Consider the following 24,937-nt stretch of genomic DNA (forward strand, 5'->3'; position numbering starts at 1 on the left):
CTTTTCTTTCTTCTTTACATACAAAAGTGTATGAAGTGTTTTGACTAGTTGCTGTATATATTCTGTCCCTCAGCACAAAGGGGTCTCATCCACAGTTGAGAACACCCTCTGTAAGGTGAAGCTCAAGCTGATGTTGTCTGCAGCTTTAACCAGAGAACATTACCAAACTCAAATTAGATGTCAGCGCACAGTTCACATTTTAATAGATTGAACAGTCTGACAGCAGATTTTTTTTTATGAATGTGTTTGATTTTCCAAATTACTTGTGCAAATATATTAACCCAGCAGGTTATTATTTACAATTTACAATTCACTATTTTTTCTGTGTGATCAACTGTCAAAATTTTACCATGTTCTTTTACATATCTGAAGGTATTCCATAGCTATAGGGATTTTTCAAATACATACAAACAGTTCCAACATAGATAGTTTTCCAGATAAATATATTTACAAATACTTGGTACTATTCCTGCAACAATAGCCTTGCCTACATAATATATGCCAAAAATTGAATGAAGTGATTCAGAGTACTGACAAGTACCTTTACTTTAGAGACATTTGAGAATAAAGTTTTTGTATGTTTTGCCCAACTCTACTATGCTCTTTATGAGACTTTATGAATAATCATGACAGACTACAATAATTTTGTGAGCATCTCTGCTATGACAAATGTTTAAGAACAAAAGCAGACCACTCTGTAATCCACCATGGAGCAAAAGGTTACAGAATGTTTGATAGACCAGGGCTAAAAATGTAAAATATGTCATACTAATGATGGGTAAGAGGAAGGCTGGAATCAAATTATTTTAGTTGGCATTTGTGGCATTAGGGTTGCCTAAATCAGAAAGAAAGCTTAGATCATTGTTACAAAGAGTGTCTGTATATCAAAAGGAACACCTTGAAGCTAATGGAATCTGACTGCTAAACAGTATCACTGAGCCAGAACTATAATTCCATGTTTTCTCTGGAATGCTGTTAAACACTATCATTATAAAAGCAAACTGACCATGCATCCTCAGGCACATTACACTGTTCACACTTTTTAAATATATCTCAGTTTGAGATGAAGGTTGTTGTCCTAGATCCTTCATAAAATAGCTGAGTCAGAAGAAAATTGTTGCCTTATCTTTTGAAAGTGTGTAGAAGCTGAAAGCATAAAATCATAGCTCACTGTGCCTAGGATTGACTCCAGTTGATTTAGAAGTTGTATAGTCTCAGTGTAGGCAATTGTACCAAACTAAGTTAGTTTTTATTTCTTCATTTTAGCTAGTTTATCAACATTTTAGATTAAATTCTTTGTCAAAGCTTTGTTATTTAGCAAAAGTCCATTAAAAATTGCTGCTTTTTTTTAATCACTCCTTCTGCTAGGGAATTGAATCAAGTCCAGGTATCATCATATAATTTAATTGTCTGGTAATACTAGGCCAAGCAGACAATTAATTTTTTTCTTTTTTTTTTCTTCTTTATTGCTTTATAAACATATTTCATTATAGTTCAATTTTTGCCCTTCTGTGCTGAGTTTTCTTTTGCTTTAGTAAAATTTATTTCTGCATATCTCTGAAGACTGTGGTCGCTCCTCTTGGACTGCAGCACAGCAAATAAAACGCCTTTGAAAGAATGAATGTCCTTTTACAAGCACTAGAACGACATTCCCAAAGAATGATTGCTTGTCTACAAAGCTACAAAAACCTAAAAACTGCATTACTAATGCAACAGGTATTTGAGATTAATTTCTTTACTGTGGGTGCAGTATAAATACTTATTCTTTCTTGATTTCCTTATACATAGGATTTCCTTATACATAGATATCTCAAGCTATTTTATTTATCTGCTGGTTTGGCTCTGGATAGAAGAAATTCTATGCTGTCTTGTCAACTTGTCTTCGTGATGCCTACCACCTTTAAGTGGACCAGACATTTCTTTTAGTGAGACTGTTCCTTGAGACTTTTTGAAAACAGCTTCTTTGTATATTGCATGGAAGAATATTCATAGGTTTAGTTGGGTTGGATTAACTTCTATTACTATTTCCTCACCCTTGATTTATAAAAATGGCAGATAAAGTGGTTTGTTTCATTTATAGCTATATGGACCATTTGGAGCTGGAACTGTATTCTGCTGCAAAGGTTCTCTAATTTTGCACTACACCAGTCCAACTAGCTAGAAACTATGTTACTGACATATTGAAATATTTAAGAAAACTGTTTGTAAATAGATAATCACATATACAGTGGTCTGCAATATGTTCTTAATTTTAAAATTTTACACTTACTTGCCATCAGCAATGTTGACTGTCCTGAAAAGAGGATAGTCTTCTGGGGCAGGTTTTCCATTTTGGTCTTCGAATAGGAAGACAGGGGATCTACCAACTTCAACACCTACTTGCTGAATTCCTTGTTCATTGTAGATAGACAAAAGGAAAGACTGAATACCCTTTTTAGGTTTTACTGTCATTAATATTGAAAAATCTTCTGGAAAACCTCCACCTGTAAACAAAGTGATATATACAGCTATAAATTCAGAAAAGATGAAACAATTTTTCCGTTTTTTCTATAAGCACATAGGATCCAGCATACAAACTGCAGGGTTTTCTAATACTCAAAAACGAGTACATAAAAAATTAAATTAGGAACATTTTCCGTGTCTTTTTTTTCCCTTCTGGTCTTTAATGCTTAAAAAGTAAGTCTTAATTGTTCTTAAAAACATAACTGGTAAATCATACAATCACAGAATGGTTTGGGTTAAAAGGGACCTTAACCTCCTGCCACGGGGGGGATGCCACACACTAGACCAGGTTGCTCAGGGCCCTATCCAAGCTGGCCTTGAACACTTTCAGGGTTGGGGCATCCACAACTTCTGTGGGCAACCTGTTCCAGTGCCTGATCACTCTCTGAGTAAAGAATTTCTTCATAACATCCAGTACTACTCTCTCCTCTTATACTTTAAAGCCATTCCCCCTTGTCCTATCGCTATCTGCCCATATAAATAGTCCCTATCCCTGTTTTCTATAAGCCCCTTTAAGTACTGAAATACTTAAGAGGTTACTGAAGGCTTAGAGGTTACTGAAAACCCCCCTCCCCCAATGGGGTATACTCAGAGCCTTCTCTCCTCCAGACTGAACAAGCCCAGCTCTCTCAGCCTGTCTTTGTAGGAGAGGTGCTCCAAATCTATTGTGAATTCCGGTAATAACACAAAGTGTGAAAGAACCATGGTAGTTTCACATTCACTGTGTTTTTAATCCATCTTCTCTTTAGCAACCTTCTAATTTAAAAATGTGCACTACAGTTTCACTCAACATAACAAGCATCTGTACCATAGGAAAGAAGACTCTCCAGTACTTCAGTAGCCCTTGATAACAATTTATTTTAGTTTGTCTCTCACAATATATATTTGAGTCTTTCTGGAATTATATTGTGCATAACATTAAAAAAATACATAACTGGTTTTCTTCAATGGGAGATTTAAGCAAAATCAAAGACTGTTACTTTCATTTATTTCCTGAGGCTTTCTTTTTGAAGTAGAGATGATGTATCAAACAGTGTTTCCACCTTCACAACTAAAAATAAACACGATTAAAAGTAGATATATTTTATAAAGGAAGTACTGAAGTGCTTCTCCTGTTGAATCTTGTGGTAAATCTGCATTTCACTTGATGCAAAACTCTCTTAGGCTTAATAACAAACAAAGTATGAGACTGAGATTCTAAAACTCAGAATATGCTCTGGATTCATGTGGCTTCAGCTGTAATTTGACATACAAGAAATAGATGAGAATGTAATTATAACATTGGCAATGAATATAACTGCAGCTTTCTGTGCAGGAGAGTGGATAAAATGTTCTTAAACATTTTAATATAATAGTAGAACAAGTTTTAATAATAATATCTTGTGGTTTTTGAATTAATTAAAGCATGTAAGAATTCATCTGATTTTGGAATTTCTTCTTCTGATAGAGAAAATAGAAGATTGTTTCCAACACAGGTATTGTGGGAAAGCGCCAAAGATTCTAGATTCTTCCTTGAAGACAAATTTTTACTTCTTGAATTACAATGTGTAAACAAAATGTGTAGAATTGCCCTTGCTCTTTAAATGACATAATACCCTTGAAAACCAGAACCCCCTGGTCTTACATTTTTATTTTGTCTGCTGCAATGATACTTTATGTGCTTTCTACTTCTTTCTAATTTCTTAATGGAAGCTTGTTGAAACATTGTAGTAACATAGACTATGTTTATACATAGTTTTGACATCTTATTTTGAAGGGATCAAAGCTCAACAGATAGGAAACATTTACTCTGGTGAGTCACTGATTAAATTTTTTCATGACAGGGTAAAGTACATTAAATTAAACTGTATGTTATACCTTCTAATGTCATAGCAAATAGATGACAAAAAATGGAAAAGAAAGATGACTGTCAACACAGACCAAAGAAACTATTAGAAAAGCACTCAGTACCTGCCTTATCTGCACTGTTAATCTGAAAGATATGTTGAAAGTGCTTAAGGAAGGCGGTAATAATTCAGCTTGCCTGGATATGTGCTCTTCAAACATGTAACATGTAGGGGAAAGTGAACTGTTTAGGAAAGGTGACTGAAAGCGAGTCATGTGTCTCAGCTCAGTAGTTTTTGTAATCGCTGCTCTGACATAATATTCCCAATGTTTTATCTTGAATCTACTTTGGGTAATCTGAAGAAAATTTCTTCCAAACACAACTTTTAATGAACAAATCAAAAAAGAAATGACATTTTAACATGAAAACTATATATATTGCATCTAACATATAAAACTACATGCATATATAGTTCTTGGACATATATCTGGAATAGTCTTCAAAGCCTTCTCAAATACTTTTACATTCCTTGTCAATTGGAATGGTTCTATTTGAATAATAACTATGGATAACAGTAAGGATTGGAGGGAAAATATCTAAAAAAATCTTTTTATATATCTGGGTTATCATTCCTTTATGCTTTTGTAAAAGATAACTAAGAGCATGTACAACAACAGCACCACAAAAATCTAAGCAGTTTACAAAGTACAATCATATAATGCCTTCTAGTCTGTGAAATCAAGGTCCATTATATTCTGGGAAGTTAGTAAATAAAATTAAATACATTTTTTAGAAGATTTAGAAGATGGAGAAATTACTGGATATAGTAGCTCCTGATGAGTTACAGTAGTTAGATGAAAGCAAGGATAGGACACATTAAAATGTGTACTGTTTAGCTGAATTGATATCTCACAGCTTGATCTTATCTTGGATATCTTCTATAGTCTTTCCACTGCTACAGAGAACTAAGAAAAAGAGACATGATCAACTCAAATTTCTTTAAGAATAATCTGAAAAATGAAGATTTCTTGTGGTGAGGAGAGAGGATGCTTGTACCACAAGATTGAATAGGAATAAATTACCATCATCACCTCCAAAAATTGTTTTGTTTTTTTACTACTGTAAAGGTTAGCAGGAAATTTTCCATTCAGCTTAGTTGAGACGATATATTAAAACCCGAGGAAGTGTATGAAAAATAATATAAATATTATATCTTAAGTGAATTTTGCTTTGATCTTCTTCCCTCAACAATAATTGATGAGTTAAGGGAACGTGCAAGTTACTCTTGAACTGTATATAGCTGTTTTTCATGTTGCTTTGGGAACATATTATTACTACAAAATAAAGCATGTGTGACCTTTTTCTGGATCTGAATGATATCTATACAGTTGCTACTCTAAAGGACCAAAAAAATAAAGTCTTTTTCTTTGCCACTTCTAATATATATGTATTCTGTATGACTTGCTTTAACACTACATGATGTGTCAAAACAGAAAATTTAAATCTCCAAAGATTTTGAGTTTTAATATTCTCACTATCATTTTCCTCAACAGTTTGAGTCAAGTGACAAGTGATAGCGAAATAACAGAATAAAAGTCTCCCTGTAACATCCAAAGAATCTTTCCCAAATTTTGACTATTTCATTTTAGAGAAATTTGAGAGAAGATGGAATCACAGCTATCCACAACTAGCCTTGTTTAGTCCCCCAAATACCCAGATATTCTGAGGTAATTCTTACCAGATGTTACTTCTGGAAATGATTTTGCAATGGCCAACCACAACTCATTCTCCCTCTGCAGCATTACTCCAGGAAGCACAACTGCTCTTAAATGCACTACTGAAACAGGCAGAGCCTTGCCAAAGCCACCAAATAAGGTTTCCATCAGATAGCATCATGAAAGAATAGGTAATACAACTTACAAGTCAATTCCAGCAGTGACAGAATTTGATGAAGAGCTTTATAACTGAAGCCAATAAAAACTGAATTATTTGGTAGATAGAGTCCATCCTGCCATTCATATGCAGGCCCAACTCTGGGGATAAGAGAAGTGTTTTGTGCTACTGATGTTGTACTACATGCTATGCTTTAGAGAGCATAAAAACATATGCAGCAAGGTAATGTACAAAAGTAACAGCTTTCTGCCAATCTTACCTGGGTACAGCTGCTTTGTTGGGGCACTCAGCTGTGCAGTTTTTGAAACCCTGTAAGCAACATCAGATCCTTTTGAATTCCTTCTGTTTGTGCAAAATCCTGCTGTTCTTGTTACTCCTTCTGGAGAATTGTGAAATTCTAATGCTTTTAGCACATCAACGGGTTCAGCTGACAAAGTTAAAAAAAAAAAAAAAAAAAAAAAAGAAAAACAACAAGAAGAATTATTTATCTATGATATGCAGCCTCCAAAAAAGCTTTTCATTTCTTTGCAAAAGTATATGTCTAATCAGAGCAGTAGCTGTATCCTATTTTGACTTATTGCACATTACTCCTACATCATAATTATTTTAACAGGATTGTTCATTTTTAAATATGTAAGAGTTCATCCCATCCAATGTGCTTTTTATTATAAGAATTTCAAACTACTTGACTACACACTGAAAATCACCAACTGCAAATGCTGAGGATCTTACTGGTTGAAACTTCCAGTACATGGTTTTAATGAGTGACTCCTGAGAAGTGGAATTGATCTTCAAAGTTTGCACAAAACTTTCAGAAGCATTCAGCTGCTAATAATCTGCTACCCCAAAATTGTCTGATGCTAACATTAAAATATATTCTGATTACACATAACTGCTTTCTCAGACACAAAGGAATAAGGAAGCAGCTAAAACTAATTTCACATGCAAGTTAGAGAAAGAAAAATGTACCTGCTATGCCTGCAAGGACTAAATGGACAGAATTGCTGTCTTTCATTATTTCCAAGTTAAAATGCAAATTTATACTTTAGACCAAGTACAATAAGATTGCATCTGTGCTCAGTGTCTAACAATCTCAAAATTGAAATCCAGAGCTGTTATTGCACTGATATTGATGCAAATTAAAACAAACAAAAAAGCATGCATACATATATAAAGCCAACAAAAAGTCTTAATATATAAAAGTTCTCCATGGCAAAAGGACAAAGTACTGAATAGACAAGCACTTCAAGAGAGGCAGTGAGAGAAAACAGCATACTGCATATATTTTCTCCTAGGAAAAAACAAGATGCTCCTTCTAATACTCCCTACAAATCATGGTTTTTTTAATGCATTTTTTTGAGTGGAAACAGAATTTCAATAGACTTTTTTTTCACTTGGACTATTCCACAGTTTTTATCTTGGCAAACTTATAACCACTTTAATTGGGAAGACAAAGTTTTAAATGACTTTCAATGTTAAAGCTGAGAAATGAGCTTGGTAAATCTGACCTCACATCTTTGAACTACACAGTGGCACTAACTACAGCTGATTTATTGTCCATTATTCATTTATATGTCAACAAATATCAACTTAAAATTCAAAATTCACTGCCTGTGAATATTCAACTATTTAAACAAGTATTTCCACAGATATGAACAAAGTTAACTAGCTCATCCTATTCATTTCCTGACAGTGCCAAATATGAAAAACTCAACTCTGTGGTTAAACCAATCTTTGTTTTCTCAGTCAGCCTAGAATGCACATAACTTCTTTCTTAAAATATATTCATAAGAAAATGCTTGTGAACTTTAAAAATTTTTCTTCACATCTTGCAATTTTTCATTTCCTTTCTTCACTGGATCATCATTGTGTTATTAAACATAAACCAAATATCCAATGTTTGTTGCAAGCTAACACATTTGGAATGAATATTACAGTACACACCTGAATTTACCTAAAGTCCACATACACAGAAAATTCAAGAAATTGTGTTTTAACAGTCTCAAAAGAAAAGTTTCAATAGCATGAAAACACTGTGGTATTAGTCTAACTTCACTGTTGAATATGGAAAAAATAATTTTAATGGATATAATGTATTTTCTATAGGTGTTCCACACAGTTCTGAAGGAATTGCTACACATACTGAAGGAACATTCTGAAGGAACTGCCACACATTTTTTCTTGTAAGCAATGGCTATCTTTGATGTACCTATATTAATTTCAACCAGTGATGTGGAGCCAGTCACCATAAATATTAGTACAAATTTCAATTCACTGTGTAAGTCAACCACTGCTACATTCCTTTATCCTTTGCTCTTTTCTATAATTTTTACCAGATTCTTCATTATTTTTTAGAATAATGTTTTTTCTTTGCCTGGCTGCCTGGGAGACTATTCACCCATAAATAAGATTATTCATTCCTCCCTACTAGTTCTGCTGCTAAAAAACTTCCAGACAAGAAAAGAATAATAAGACAATCTTCAAACCACAAATTCCAAATAATAAGAACAAACACTGCTAATAGTCCACAGTTGTCTATTTATTTATTTCCACAAACTGTGATTCACAAAACATAAAATAACAGGACTAGTCAGTTTAAAATAATTACTAGAAATATTGTGTGGTCCACAAACTAAGATCTCAGCTTGTATTTATATGGGGCAACATTAATATAACCCATATATTGACAGGTCAAGAATCTTTCATGAGACCTTCCTTATGGTGCATAAAACAGCTTACCTATATGATTTTACTTTTCCCCAATAGTTTTCTCAAAAAGTAAGGAAATGTAGGTTAATGATATATGATGCAATGCTTCTGTATCCTTCCAATTTGATGTCAATATTTCAGATGGCAAGGAAGTAAATAAGATTCATGCAAACAGCTCTGTTCACCAGTTCTTGGGATGGAGTTCATTCTTCTTAAGAAACTTGGACATCAGCTTTGAAAACTCAACTCTGTTTGCCAGGGTAAATTTGACAAAATACAAGATCCTGACCCAGAAAGCAGGTCCCTTACACAGATGTTTATGGCCATGTTGCACTGCTGCTTGAAGGCCACCTCTTGCAAGAGGTGTGAACAAGCTGGATGATGCCACAAGACAACTGTGTGAAAAGAAGCCTGTGTTCATCAGGGCAAGTCTGCAGTCTGCAATCAAAATGCAAATTTCTACTCTGCTACTTTTGCAGGGGACTACTCTTGTCACTAATGACTGTAGTGCAAAGCTCAACGACTTTACGTCCTTGGTTCAGGAGAATTCAGAGAGACATGTGCAGCTCTCACTGCCACTGAAAGACTGTACAGGCCAAAGCAGAAATGCTTAAAAATACCAGGATTTCTGGAATGGCAAAGGTGAATTCATCAAAAAATCCCTTTTTTAAAAATCAGAATTGTGTGAGATGGGAACCTGAGTGTTTCAGTATCTTTCATGATACCAAACGATTAATTAATTAAATTAACTCCATCATAAGTTCCTGTATTTTCAAATATAAAGAAGGTAAAACACACAAAGAAAAATTAGTGGTGTCACATCTCAAGACCCAAAATGACTTGTAACTTTAAAATTGTAGAGTAAAATTCTGGTCTTCATTACTGTGATATGACTGAAGTAGATCCATTCACTCAGTGAGTTTTCCATATTTACAGTGGTATAGATCAAAACATTTGATCCAGAGCATTTCATATTAAATGTAACTCCAAAGCCATATTTACTCTTCCTTTCCTTTCCCTTTAGCTTTCTTCCATTAGGAAACTTATGAAAAAAAAATCAGAATATCTCTGCTGGAAATTAAAAGGATTCACGGAAACTAAGTAGTTGTAAACTGGATGTTAGATCACACTTCTACATTGCCAGGTTAGGAGAGAGTATGAAACATCAAATACATGAGGGGAGCCTAATGTGTTTTCTGTTTACTAGGAGAGGAAGAAAATGCACGTAAAAATTTATTTCCAGTTTTGGCTAGCATTTCCAAGCCTAGATCTCATCTACAGACAATGATATATTTGTTTTAAAGGCTGTGACAATGCTTTCTATTCTATTAATTCATAACCCTATATTGTAAAAATAGAATGCCATTAAAGATTTGGAAAGCCTGTAGGAATCTAGACTCCCTTATTATCATATAATCACAGTTGAAAATATCATAGCTTTCATTCACTCCACAATACCTAAACTGAAACAGAATCTGTGATATATCATTATTAATAATACTGATACACACATATGGATCAAATTCTGCTGCCTTTATATTGCAGTACACCTAACAATTACTACCATTGCTGAGTGTGGTATCATCTGGAGTTAAGTAGCATCTGGTGAAAACAGCAGATTCATTTCTGACATGCCCTAATGCCACAAATATAAACAGCATTCATTATTCAAATTCAGAGGACTTGCTTCCTTCACTTAGACTTCCTGACATTTGAGCTGGAATCTATTACACAACATGGCTCTGCCTTTCTCTTGGTGGAGACTGGAGGAGGAGGAGGAGGTTACCAAGTACTACAACAATACAAGTTATGACAGCAGAGAAAGGAGGGGCTGAAAAACTGTAAAGGAGGGCAGAAACTGAAGTCCTTCGGACACACAGCCTGTACTCATGACTTATTCACTGTGTGACGTCAAGCCTTCTCCTCTTAAGGATAACCCCAGTTTTAAGTAAAAAAATGCTTAGCAATTCTACATCTCCCTGTGGGAACACTTGTAGATGATCACACAACCTCAGGTAAAGGAATAGACATTACAAGAAAGGGACAAGTTGTAACATATGCAAGAAAATATGCATTGGAATGGTCATGTCTGGTTCATTACTTCTGGATTTATTGAAATGTAGACAGTAATTAAATGAATTGTACTTAATCATATCTTAGTTTATAAAATATGTATCCTATCTATAACTGAGATCATGGTAAACTTAGTACCTTAGTAAAAGGCAATAAAATTCCTTATTTCTTTTTCAGCATCCACCATGAATTTCGATTGTGACAAAGCCTGTCTGACCTTGCAAAGGCAAACTGCACAGAACCCAAAAAAGATGAATCTACATTGCATCTAATGGCAGCAATATAATCTTTGGAATTATACAAACTGCAATAATTTTGAATAAAAGAATAAAATATTATACATATTATCATTCTAGCTACAATAACTTTTAGAGGTTAATTATCTTTATTTTAGTGACTTTTCAATATTGAAAATGTTGTGATCTACAACATGCTTTTTACAAAGTTTTACTTAGATCAATTTAGTAGGTGACATTACTGACACTGTCTTAATGTTAATGTTAGGCCATTTACACACACTGAAAATAGAGCTGTACTGTTTCACCTAAGTAGAATGTTCTGTCCTGTATCACCCTAAGTAGCTAATGTGTATGTGTCAATAAATTGACACTTAAGCATATGAAAAACTTGATTTCTGTTTCTTAGCATACATATCATCTTCCAATCACAGTATCTTACTAGTAATTTAGGCCTGCTGAAGTCACAAGTAAATTGACAAATTCTGTATCATATTATTTTCATTCAAATAAAATGCCATGAACACTTTATTACTGGGATTTTTTTTCAGAAATAAAAAATTACTGCATACTTGTGCTTTTTCAGAATTTTTTTGACCCACCTGGGCTATCTGGCTATCAGCCAGGTTTCTAACCTAAGGTACAGCTGTATTAAGAAAGAAACAGTTTATGTGCCAATTCCATGAGTGGCTGCAATTCCACACTAGTGTGCATCTCATGCAGTATTTCATGATTTACTCAGATCTGAAGAGTCAAACATTTAGAGTGATCCTATCCCAGTTGTATGCGGTGGTCCTCAGTAGATTTTGAACACATACAAATTGAAAATCTATTACTCACTGAATAGAGAACTTTTGAATGAGTTTTATTATTCCTTAAAATATGACCATGGAAGTCAGAATGGGCCTAACTAAAGGTCCAACACTTTAAGTTTTCTTCTATTTAACATGGAACATGCTGCAAAACACTTACAAGCTACAGTGGGAATGGAGCCCTGAACCTTGGCAGATAGGGTGTACCAAGCTTGACATGTGTTTTCTTGTTATAAACTACTCAGCAAAGCACTTTTGAACTGCAGATGAAGGTGCTGGTGCCTAAGGACCAGACAGTTCAAGACAGTTAATGAAGATAGGGTAAAATCATATTGAAGATTGGAAACAATCATCTGCATTTTCAGAGAGAAGGACTTCATCATCACGCCTCGAAGTGGAACCCACCAGGACTGACAGGAAAACTACTGTGGTGGCAATGTCTGGCTACAATATTCATTCCCATAAGAAATTGTCCAGGGGATGACTCATTTAGACTAAAATATGTTTATTTCGGTCCAATTACCTAATAAAGAAAAGAAGTTGAAATCCTATTAGATTTAGATTTTGGTCTGTTAACTCTTGGTTGTTAGTCTCTTAATTTTATGAGAAAGCACAGGCATAATGATCCTTCCCTACTTAAAGACTGTGTTTATTTACATAATTTACAAGATGCTTCCAGATTGCCTGCTGCAGGACATACTTTGAATGCAAACAACAGCAAAACCCAAAGGGGAAAAAAGGAAGCAGTATTCTTTACTATACAGACATACCTTAGCAAACTGAGGGTGCAACTCTGTTTGCTATACTATTAATACCTATAGTAACTTTGCCTTTCCTTCTTTTTGATACAGTAAAAAGTACTTTTAAACAGTATTATATGTTTTTCTGACATAATAAACAGATAACTTGTTGAGTTCCCATAATTCTTCAGTAATGATTTTTTTTTAATTGATGTGAAAGCGAAAATTTACCGGGGTTCACTCCACAAAGAGCCTTTAAGAGTTACAATCAATAACTACTAATTAGGGAGATACAACCCTGGAGTAGAAAAGAGCTTAAATTTCCCCAGTACAAAGAATTATATGAGAAATTTAGGAAGACTGATGTTTCTATATTTTACTTCATATTTTTCCATGGAAATAGGCTTCATTCTGCCAGTAATCTGTTCCAATGGAACCACAGCAAAAACTAAAACTTAAAGAGCCTTGAAACGTTAATCTTCAATTCTAAATTGAGTGTTTTCTCAAAGTTTAGTCCAGTTTTATGTCACTGTAACAGATCATTTAAAATCTACAAGCTGTGATGGCCTGGTAGGCTAAAATGTGTGTATTTGGTGAGTACTAATGGAGGGACTCCTTATATTTGTGGGCAAGATTTTCAAGAGGCCATCTCTAGTTGGATTTCTAGGTATATATTTAAGGACCTAAGTAGAAGGTACTGACTGCACCACAGATTTTTGAAACTATGCTACCCATTAAAGACATAATAACCTATTGTTGTTTAGTTTATTTAGTTTTCTTAAAACTTTGAATCTTTGTAAGTCTAAGAGCTTATTCTAAGGACATTCCATGTATTTTATAGGTGAGTAAAGAGAAACACTTCTATGATGAAAATTTCTAACTGACACTCATTAAATGGTCCAAGACCTTATGAATGTCAGAGGTCTTCACCTCTTTTTTAACAGCAGCATTAGAATCTGGATTTGATAAACTGATAGTTTGTTGACTTTTCGGGTACAAAACAAGTCCCATCAATTACTAGAAAACGATGCCATTTTTAATGTGGTAAGAATATTTCTGTTCTTATTTTTACTCTTGGACACTTTTACTTATCGTGGGCAGTTATGCTGGATATCCTGTAAAAACAGAAATACATATAATATGATTATCTACACTATTAATTTAATGTGTTTTTCATCTGTTAGGTATTTATACAGAACATCCAAAAGCAGGAATTGAAAAGCATGTTAAGTCCAACAGCTTCACTGAGCTTTTCAGTTCTTACAAAGGTCTCTATTGCCTTCCCACTGCAGGGTCCAGTCTCTGTATCCCAAGCAAGGATTCCCTGCAGTTCAGCCATAGGTGTCTAAGCACCAGAAAAGGATCAGGCACTCTTCTGTCCTCACCATTTCCTACAGGCCAGCTCTGGGCAGAGCTGCCCTTCTCACAGGCTTTTGGGCTTGGCAGTCTGAGAACCGCCTGCCTCCCAACTCTGCTGAGAGCCCAGCCCTGTAATAGAACTGCTCTGGGAGCCAGCATCAAAGCGCTGGTTCTGCAGTGTCCTTTGGGAAGGTTCCAATACTTTTCATAGATGGACTTTATAGAGCTGGATGAAACAAACTGTCTGTTTTATGGGCTGCAAAAGTGAGTTACAGAGCATCTTCAAGGTACAAAAATGAAACCAATTGAGTTGCCTAATTACATAATGCTCCTGAAAATTAAGCTGGTTTTTTTCCTAGGAATCTGAATGTAAATCTATGAGATGCACTGAATATATGTTGAATATATATACTTCTAGGGATGTACTTCAAGGTTGTTGAAGAATTGTTGTTAAGAATTTTCCTACATGAATTTCCTAGATGAATTATGTAATTGGAATCTTGACTGGTGACATTTTTAGAAATAGGTGTTATTGCAGTGCTTTCATATTTAATGCTTACAAGAACTAGAGATTATCCAGATGCATACAGGAATGCTTTAAATAGCCTAGGACTGACTATTTCACCAACAAAGGCTTCTGTGAAACTGCTCAGAAATGGCTACTTCTGTTTCCACACTAGTTATTTGGAATTTTTTTCATTGACTTCCTATGCTGCAAAGTCTATTAAATACATTACCGTATTTCAAAGGCTATGCAGACAGTCTAGGCATGTACAGGAGGCAATTTTGATACTCACCAACTATGAACTATATTTCACTTTAAAGACCAACCTATAACACTGATACAGTACAAACCAAAACCTCAAAAAACACAATCCCCCACCACTTATATCCTATAGTGAAACCAGTGGAAAACTTGTCTAGGTACAACTTCACATTCAGATCTTTAGCAAAATTAGCTTGTAGGCTGATTTGTTTACTGGACATATTCAGGGAAAAAAGAATACTTATTTTAAGTTTTCATTACATTGCATAATTCGGAACCTAGATTTTGAAGGCTTTTTATCATAATGTATGTCACTACAAAATATGACTTTTCTGTTGTTCAGAACCCTCTTGAGACTGGATAGATTGTGCTTTTATGACTTTTTTAGCAGCACTGACTGCCATCAAGCACTAATGACCTGATGGTGATTTCATAAAAGGTCTCACTTGCTATCCCCAGAAGATTGGGCTTGTTCATCATCTGTGCAGACCTGTATTGATCCATTACTTTACAATAATTTAACATCTGTCCCATATTTATATGGAATTTTTCTTATTTTGCACCACAAATCTTTTAGGACTGCATTTCAAGTGTCCAACTATATTGAGGCCTCTGCTAAATATTCAAAAAGTTATTTTTATACAGATTGCAGACACAGTAGTTTCAGCTGTGAAAATCAGCAAAAAAAGTATTACATTCTTGAGTATCATGTTTCTATTACCATATAAAAAGAGACACAGTCTAAAAATGGTCCACACTACAAGAAGAGACAAGGCGTTCCCTCAGCAATTAAACATGAAAGAAACTGAATCCACTTAAAAGTTTTGTCATCAAGGTATTTATTGAGAAATAATTCAAATAAGAGTTCAAAAATATCTTCCAATAAATGGGAGTTTTCAAATATGGAACATTTGAACATTTTTCAGCTTTAAGCATAGAATACAGCCAAGGACAAGATTTAGAAATGATACCATTTAATATAATCCTATTTAATTTGATAGAGAAACAACTTGTACAACTAAAATCTTTCACCATATTTTCCCTGATGTCAAAGGTATCGTCTCTCTTGTGAGAGCAATGCAAGGAAATCAGATTCAATTCTGTATCCTACCAATATTAGCAGGAATTCCTCTTAAGCAGACACCAAGGTTGTAAAGTCTTGAACTATCTATAAACTGTGAATGTTTGATAATCTATCAGATTACTGTGATAATTTGAGTGAGGTAAGGTACACAGGTAAGGGACAGAGTAGGTAGCACTTATTCTACTTTAAAAATGTGACCATAATTTGATTTACTACTAAGTTAATTTCTATCATCAACAAAGCTTAGCTGCCAGTGACATGATTTATAGCAGGATCAGGATCTAAGTTGTTTTTTATTCATCTTTTATAATACATCTTTCAATGTGGTTTGCAGCAAACACTCTGGTTCTATAATATGAGCTCTGCCAAATACCTTCTATTTCACACACTGTGTACATTAACACTTGGACTTGCAGTGAAGTCCCAGACCTGAAATTCACAAAGGTTTTTCCAGTCCCTTATGTGTGCTAATGTGCTAAAAAGAATTTAAGTTCTGCCAGATTCTACTACTATTGTAATAACCAGGTCAACAATTAATCCTTACATTTACAGTCTGTAAACTTGGTATTTTATACTGAGTAGAACAGTTATAAATCCTTGCAACAGGCATGTGTGTTAACCTAATTCCTTTTAAGCCACTGTTCTCTATTGTGTCCATCCAGAGGGCAAATCTCTATCACTGCATGAGACTTCACATTCTTAGAACATTAAAGATTTCTTCCAAGCTCTGCTTAATTTATTCCCCCCTATTATCAACAAATACTGAGAATAATGATAAATTAACCAATGCTAGGAGGATTTCTTCTGAAAAGAAGCAGGACGCTCTACAGAGAAAAGAAAAGCAACTTCTTAATCTTGCTGGCAGATGGAATCCCTACTGTTCACCACTGTACAAAACAAATCCGGGAAAGACATAATTGCTCCAGTGTGTTTTAGGTATAACCTCAGCAGTTATGTCATAGCTCCTTTAGTATGCTGCAACCGTGTCAGAATTAAGGGTTCTTTTTGGGGGAGATCAAGTAACTTTGGGCATGACAGTTATAAAATAAGTATGACAACTTTTTTCCTACATTTTGTACCTGCTGCAGACACCAATTTTACAAACAATTGGAAGCTTTGGGGGTGAGTTGTTTTTAATGTTTTTTTTTTTTTTTTTTAGTAATCAGAACAAAAGATAGCACCAGGAAAGTTTTAATATCAAAGATTTTTTTTCCTATTGTCATTTCAATTATAGGTACTAGGGAAGAGATTATTTCAAGCCAAACCCACAGAGTATTTGTGCACCTATATATAGTTAAAGTAGTTAAGATATACACCAAACACCAAGCTGAAAAACTTCTTTCCTGCAGAGCTAGGAAAGAGACGCAGTTTCCTGCAGCCTGAATAGTCCTTTCTTGGATCCATGTGAGGTCTCCTTCTAAATTTGGTGCAAAGATACACATTCTAGAGAATTAACAACACATACCAGTCATTTTTTTTTCTGTGCCTGATGAATGCAGCTGAAGTTGAAATAATTATTTTATCTTAGAAACAATTAAGAAATCAAAATTACATAGCAAAACAGACATATACATGCAGGTGTCTCTTGCACTATTCTGGGAAGATTGGACCATTTCACCTGCTGATCCTTGGGACTCAGAAAAGCTGGGACCACTAGCTGCACTTAGTGAAATCACCCTTTGATTTATTAATTTTTGCTAAATTTGGGAATAGCAATCTGAGAAACACACACAAATTATCACTAAAGACAATCTTTTTCAATCTTAAATGTGAATTGATCAGATAAAATCAAAAGTACTTTACATCACAAATAGTTCTGAGAAGAAATTAATATTTTTCTATTTTAAAGCACCACTTTGTACAGGTTTAGACTAGCTGGATACATTCAAGAGTTTTCATCCATATCTTCCTTACTAAGAAAATATAAATAAATAGCAGTGTTAAGTGTGCGTCCACAAAGAAAACTCTCCTTTTGCCATCATTAACTGGCCCAGTTCTGCATTCCTTCTGCACCTAGAAGTCCCACTACTTTCCAAGCCTGTGTGTGGGAAGCACAAGGAACCTTTATATTTCCTAAGATGACAGCAAGAAGTATCTATTTACTTTAGAAACAAATCTGCTCATTGCTTACACAGAAGGTCCAAAGTTTTCTATATATAGGTTCATAGCTTCATTTTCAGTAAGACTTCTTAAATCTTTTTTTTTTTTAACACAGATTAAGAGCAAGATTTCCATTTGCCTGGAAAAGCTTATAAATAATAAAAAGGCTGATTTTTCATTTCTTGCCCATGAAATTTAAATCAGCATCACAATAGTGCATTGATGTCAAGCCCTTACAAAAATTTATAGTGTTGAAGCAATGCCATTTTGACTAAATGAGTTTATTCATTCCAAACACATTACCAACAGCTTTAGTATTAAAGGTGAGGAAGGGGAAAGGAAATCAAAGGATGTCTTTAAAAATACTGAATTTTGTTTACTTTAGCCAAGTCATAAAGCAAAAACATTTTCTGAAAAGAGCTACTTAAGAGCTGGTGGGCACTGAGCTGACCAAGTATGAGTCACTGCTTTTCCCATGCAGTTGATTCTCACTTCTGTAACTTTTTTTGTGTAAAGAAGAAATAACTCAAGAGCCCAAAAACTTCTTTGCACACCATTTCTTACAAGTATGAAAGATACCTCATACTTCTCTATTTTTTTTTTTTTGTTAAATAAAGAAACTTCAAAAAAAGTCAAGAATTTTAGGAATCCGTTGAGGTTTGTCTACATGGAATGGTTTCTGTTGCCTTTAAAAAGTCACTGCTATATGATTAACACTTTATATGGATACACCATGTAATTTTCTTTTCATAGAGATGGTTTATGAAAAGAACATTGAAGAACAGAAGATTTAAAAGAGTTTAAAAGAGCAACTCATATTTTGCCCAGCATTCATATTTCATCCAGCATTTTAATTTAGTCATATTGTTTACCTGCCATTTATACTATTTTATTTCATTCCTTGGTATTTTCCCTCTCCAATTTTCAAATAGGAGTCATTATGTCTTATGTTATCTTTTAACTACTTTAAATAAGATTAGAATGCATAACAGACGATTCAGAAATAAGTCCCTTGTACTCTGTTAGAGAAATTAGGTCAAATTCTAGTCCCTCTGTGGTCAATGGAAAAACTCTGACTGACTTCAATAACAGATCAAGCCCTGAACACACAAACTCCCTGTAGTTCCTAAGCAAATAGCACACTGTATCTCAGAAAAGGTCAAGAACTAAGTTCTTTTCTGAATGCTTCTACAAAGAATAAGAAGCCTGTAGTTCTGTATTTCTGAAATGTCCTTTATCCAGAAGACTAGAAGACTATCAATATAGCCTTTTAGTTTTGAATAAAGTTACCACAACCAAATGCCTGCCTAATGTTGCTGAATACAGTCCAGTAAGTATCAGTTCTGTTGATTTCAGTGTACGTTCTCTTGATTTTTCCTGTGCTGTTTGGGTTTAGATTTTCTTTTAACTTGTCATTTCCATCCAACTTATTATGTAAACATAGTCTACATAAACGCTACTTAATTCAGTCAGTTCTACTGTGAAAAGTGGCATAAGAAATCGATTATGTCTTTGAAGACGGTATTCTTCTTGAAGAAATTTAGTTTTCACATGGTAACCGAGTAGCCGAATCCTTGAAGCCCTGCGAGGTTAATTCACCCTGGTGTAACTCCAGCGAGTCCGTGGAATTGCAAGAGGGATGAAATCTGACCCCTCCAGTCCCTGTCAGAAACGGGGCCAGCAGGGGGCAGGAGCCCTGATTGATGTGACACCGTCAAAGTTGTGCCCAGGTATAAAGGCTTGAATGGAACTGATCACCTTTCCCTACTCCCTCTAGGACTCCTGTTGATTCTGGATTCAGGTCGAGAAATACCTCGTTAAAATAATAAATATATAAAAATTTAAACCTTTCATATCGTAGAGTTAAGCCCCTTCATTGATGTCAGACCCACAGAAAAATAAAAACTTCAGTCCCATCCAGACTGGCCTCCAGATGCGCCTGCGAACTCCGGTGGAAGGGAGGAAGGAAGGGAGGAAGAGGCAGCGTTTTCAGACCCGGTAGGAGAGGAGAACTCTCCCGCCACCGGAGACTCCGCACTGCAGCTCGGCGAACTGCGAGTACAGCCCAGAAAACCCAGCTGGGCTGGCGGCGGTGCGGGGAGCCCAGGGAGAGCGGTGCGGACGCGAGGGGCGGTGCGGGGGAGGGGGCGGCGATTCCTTTCTGCTGAGGCTGCTGCGCTGCTGCCTGACTCGTGTTCCCCCTGCAAGTCCCCCGCGGGCCGCACCCTGCCCACCAGGTCCACGGACACCTAAGGGACCACTCGATACCCCGGGCAGGCTGCAGAGTTGGGAGGGGGCTGGGGACGGTGCCCCAGCGCTGACACCGCCCGCGGGGAGCCCAGCGACCCTCGGGCTGAGCCCCCCCCGAGCCCCCCAGGCATCTCCGGGCCCGGCACCGCTCGCACCACCTGCGGGGCGCCGCTGCCCCGGGAGCTGCCCTTCGCAATGGCTGGCAAAGGGCCCCTGCAAGTGTATTTTCTCCTCCGCTTGCGCCCTAGAAAACTTTCTGACCACTAAAACCCGTTGCAAAAGAAAAATTAAAAGCGAGGAAAACTAAGAAAATCAGAGCTGAGAGCCTCCACCCCCAACTTTCCTTTTCATTGTCCCACCGTGGAGAAGGCAGATACTTGTTGGTCAATTTCAGTCACAGTCTGGTGAATATCAGCAGCTCAACCAAACAAAGTTGGACGCACACTCCACAAAACAAGAGTCCAGTGCTGGAAGATGATAAGTCTCTCTGTGCAACAAGTATTTTTTCCATTTTCCCACCCTGCCAGTACATCTCCTTTACCTCATTAAAAACTCATCTAAAGTTTAAGGCTGACCGAGAGACGTCCCTCCGCGGCACCTGGGAGAGACGTCCCAGCCCGTGCTGCCGGGGGCTCCGCGGGTCTCCGCGCCCGGAGCCGGCTGCAAGAGCGCTCTCGCCTCCCCAGCAGCGGGAGTCGCTCTGACAGGTTTCCTCTGAAACGCGGCCTCAGCCGTGCCCTGGGTCCTTTCCCCAAGGAGGGGAGAGAGGCGACTGGACCCCCGGCTCCCCCTTGCTTTCTTACCTCCTCTGACCTCTGCAGCCCGGAGAAGGAAAGCGAAGGTGATGAGCACGGTTACAGCCGAGTCCCAGGGCCACCTTCTCGTTTTCCACCTTGTGGACCATCTCTGCATCTCCATGCTGGGCACCCACAAGTGTGAATTAAACGCGGGCGCCTTCAGTTTATACCTGCTCCGTCCTTTCCACTATATTCCCAGAGATGACTTCTCCTATAGAGCCATACGTGATAAACGGAGAGAAGGTTTTCTCTCTCGCCCCTCTCCCGCTCTGCCTGGCCTTGCACAGGCCCCTCCGACCCGTCCTCCCCGGTGCCCTGCCTTCAGACTGAGGGGAGATGAGGGGCTTTAATCAAAATGCAAACAGCTCCGCATCCCCCTAAAGGCTTCATCCCGTCAGAGGGCTGGGCGAGCGGCTCCCAGGGCCACCCCTGGAGCCCGACTGACACGCCAGCCGCCGGGCGGAGGCCAATCGCGGGGCTCCCCCGGCGCCCACAGCACCGCCCTCCGCCTCGGCAGCGGCACACCGGCCGCTCCGCGAACACCGCCGGCCCCCGCGGCGGCGGAGAGAGGCCCTCCCGAAGGCGGTCGGGGCACGCAGAAGGCGCGGCGGGAGCGAGCCGGGACAGCGCTGGGGTGTCCCGTCACCGGGTCACCGCCGCCCCCCGCCCGCTCCGCGCCGCTCCGCGCGGGCCCCCTCCACCCGAGCATGCGCAGAGGCGGCCGCGGCGCCCCGCGGAGCGAGGGCGGGGGCGCGGAGCGGGGACGCGTGGGGGCCGTGGGGGACGGGCAGGGGGGCGACACTGGGGACAAGCGGGGGAGGGGGACGCCGGCAGGGGAGGGAGCAAGGGCAAGATTGAGGGGAGGAATGTGCGGGAGAGGAGCCGGGGCGATGAGGTGAAGCGTCTGCGGGGTGGCCCTTCGGACTCCCCGAAAGCGCCGGCTGGCGTTGGTGCGGCGGCAGGTCCGGACCCGCGGCCCGTTTCCCCTCACAGCCCTCCCAGGCGCAGCTTGTTCTCACACACCTTGGGGGGACCTCCGGGGGCTTCGCTCTAAGGCGGCTGTGGGAAAGGAGGGAGCGGGGTGGTGAAGGAAAAGCCCGCCACCGGACATTGCTATTCCCCGCCTCAGCACATCCTGCAGCCCGGGGAGCCAGGTGTCCGCTTCTCGCCGGGAGACGTCCCGCTCGCACTCCCGTGCTGTCCCACCTGTGCAGTAATCGGTGACAGGGACCGGCCCGTAGGTTGAAACCTCTGGCAGAGCTTACTTGTGCAGCAGGTCCAGGCGAAGCCCTCGGCTGGGATCAGGTTCTGCCCCGGCTTCTCTGGAAAATGAGAGAAAACCATGGTCACGTTTTGGTGGAAATGTATATAATTTTTTTAAAAAAATCTACATTCACTGTGATCTTTAATACCTTACAGCAATTACTAAATACATGGTTTTCAATAAAATATATGTTTCTGTGTCAAATTATACTTCAGAAATTTATTATCCTTTCATAAAATATGTTACATTTTGCTACACTCCATTAATATACCTAGCTCTTTCCATCCTTGGTTTCCTGAAACAGTTGATATCATTGTCATTAGATTTGCATCTGAGGGGACTGAGGTGCATAGCATGGTTATGTCTGAGCTCTCTTAAGTGCTGTGCTTTGGGTGCCATTCAGTAAAGAGATACTCAAGGTTATTCTGGTACTTCAAGTAATCACCCACAGTACAACTGTGGAGTACTAAAATGCCATATGTACTGACCTTTCTGTACCACAACTTACACATAGACTCATTAAAGTTGGAAAAGACGTCTAAGATCATCAACCATTTAAGCCAACAGCATCGTGTGCGCCACTGAACCATCTCCCCAATGATCATGAGACTACCCCCAGCTGCTTATGGAATATTTCATCCTGTCTTACAATTATCTCTCTTACATCTTAACTGCACACAGGTCCCGAAAAGTCAGTACTATTATTGTTTCTCTGCTGGTCTGTGTAGTTCTCAGTCACTTACTAGATGCTTTGTAGAACAGACCAGATTAACTTGCTGTTTCAGCCTCTTTCCTTACAATATCAGTAGGTAGTCCCAATGGCAATTTATTATTTTTACTCAATACTTTGTCGTGGGAAAATCTCACATGCTATAAAGTTTCAAGCTTCCTCTTCATACTTACAAATTATACAACTTTGTCACCAGCATTCTTGCTGCTTCCAGTCTCTTATCAAACATTGCTTCTCTTTGTTTTGAGCCTTTCCTGTTTACCTGAATAAATACAGCTAAACTCTTCCCTAGTAACCAGGAAAAAGTCTGTCACTGCCCAGAAGAAATGGAAGCATTTCAGGTAGTGGTGAAAAAGAACAAGTATTCTCACAGTGTAGAGAATAGTAATTTCACACAGTGTCTTTATGGTTATTTAAGTTCAGGGGATGTGGTTAATCTCCCACCTGTCAGTGGAAAGATAGCCACTGATTTTCATGGTCCTACATCAGTCCAAAGCAGAACAAAGTATTCATTCTGGTGAGGTAGCATACTTATATTAACATAAAAATCTGTATTATTCAATAGGAATTCTGATACCAGGATCACTTTAATTTAGAGCTAGTGCAGTTATTTTTGCATGCCAGCATGTCAAGCCACACAGGCATGTAATAAATTGCCATCAGATTCAGCAGTTACAAGAGAAAAGTTACATGTCATTTAGGTGAAGATCCACATTTTTCAGCCTGTCAAATTATTTAATTAATGATTGATTTACATGTCATTGATTTACATTTAGCTTATTTTCCTAGTTATTGTTCTTAATCTTCTAAATTGTAACGATGGTGTTCTAGTGAAGTGCACAGTGAAGTAATTGCAGCCATGAAAATATGTTGAAGAATAGATAACGATTCAGAGCATGGATAAGCTTTATGAATGCCATAAAATTAAAGATTTTTGTTAGAAATTTTCAGCTCTTAGATGTAATTGCAGGAGAAATAGTTTCTTTCTTGAATTTGAAAGAAGGCTAAAATATGAAAATATTTTCAGATAGAAACAGAAGAGAAGTGAATGATGTTATTTATTAAATCCTCTGTGATCCACGGTGGTTTGTTCTTTCTGTCGGCTTTTTTGTTCCTCATTACTGTTGAAGACAGTTTTAGTGAAAAGAAAGACTAAGCACTGTGACATTCATTATGTTCTGTCCCTGATACATCTACGTTGGCAGAATAATCCATGTTTAAATATTAGGAATTGCTCTCTTGTATGTGCACAGATGGGTCATTGTTGTATTTTGGGGCAGAGAGGGGGAGGGGTTAGGAACTATGGAGAAGAGAATATGTTTCCTTGGACCACTTAGGTCACAAGAAACTCACAGCAGCAGCTCTTTCACATTCTTCAGGCAATAAGGCACCATAATGAAATGTAACTGAAAATATGGTGTTCTTTGGCTCTCTTGCAATCACACTGTGTTTTTCTAACATATTCCTTGACATCACCAAAAGGGATGGACTTCTCTCTCTATATAAAGGGGTCACTTCACTGGGAATAAACAATGCACTGTTAAAGAAGAGTATGTGTTTACTGTTGGCTTTTCTGTATCTCAGGGATATTGACTTGACCTTTTTTTTTTCCTAGCTTCACACAGATGTTGGTGCCCTCTCCAATTCTATTCACAGCACATAAGTGAATATTGCAAAATAAATATCTGCCTTAAAAGTCATCATCCACTACCTTCTCTGTAGATTTAATTATTTTGGTTTAGGTAGGTGGGTGTTTTATCTTTTTCTCTCAAATCTATGTTTGCTGTGAGTTTTCTG

At 37.8% G+C, this 24,937-nt stretch overlaps 1 protein-coding gene across 5 annotated transcripts in view; it reads right to left on the reverse strand.

Moving 5' to 3' along the window:
* COL11A1 (collagen type XI alpha 1 chain) overlaps window positions 1–21,460 on the reverse strand; it is a 131,754-nt gene extending 110,294 nt beyond the window's left edge. For all 5 annotated transcript variants that reach the window (XM_053949936.1, XM_053949938.1, XM_053949935.1 and 2 more), the window contains exons 1-3: window positions 21,153–21,460; window positions 6,480–6,647; window positions 2,270–2,483 (exon numbers count right to left, since the gene is read on the reverse strand). In XM_053949936.1, coding sequence (XP_053805911.1) covers window positions 2,270–2,483; window positions 6,480–6,647; window positions 21,153–21,267 — 497 coding nt within the window. In that variant the 5' untranslated portion in view covers window positions 21,268–21,460. The remainder of the gene's footprint in view (window positions 1–2,269; window positions 2,484–6,479; window positions 6,648–21,152) is intronic.
* Between the last annotated feature and the right edge of the window lie 3,477 nt (window positions 21,461–24,937).

Source organism: Vidua chalybeata, chromosome 9 (genome assembly GCF_026979565.1).
Source record: "Vidua chalybeata isolate OUT-0048 chromosome 9, bVidCha1 merged haplotype, whole genome shotgun sequence".
Lineage (NCBI taxonomy): Eukaryota > Metazoa > Chordata > Aves > Passeriformes > Viduidae > Vidua > Vidua chalybeata.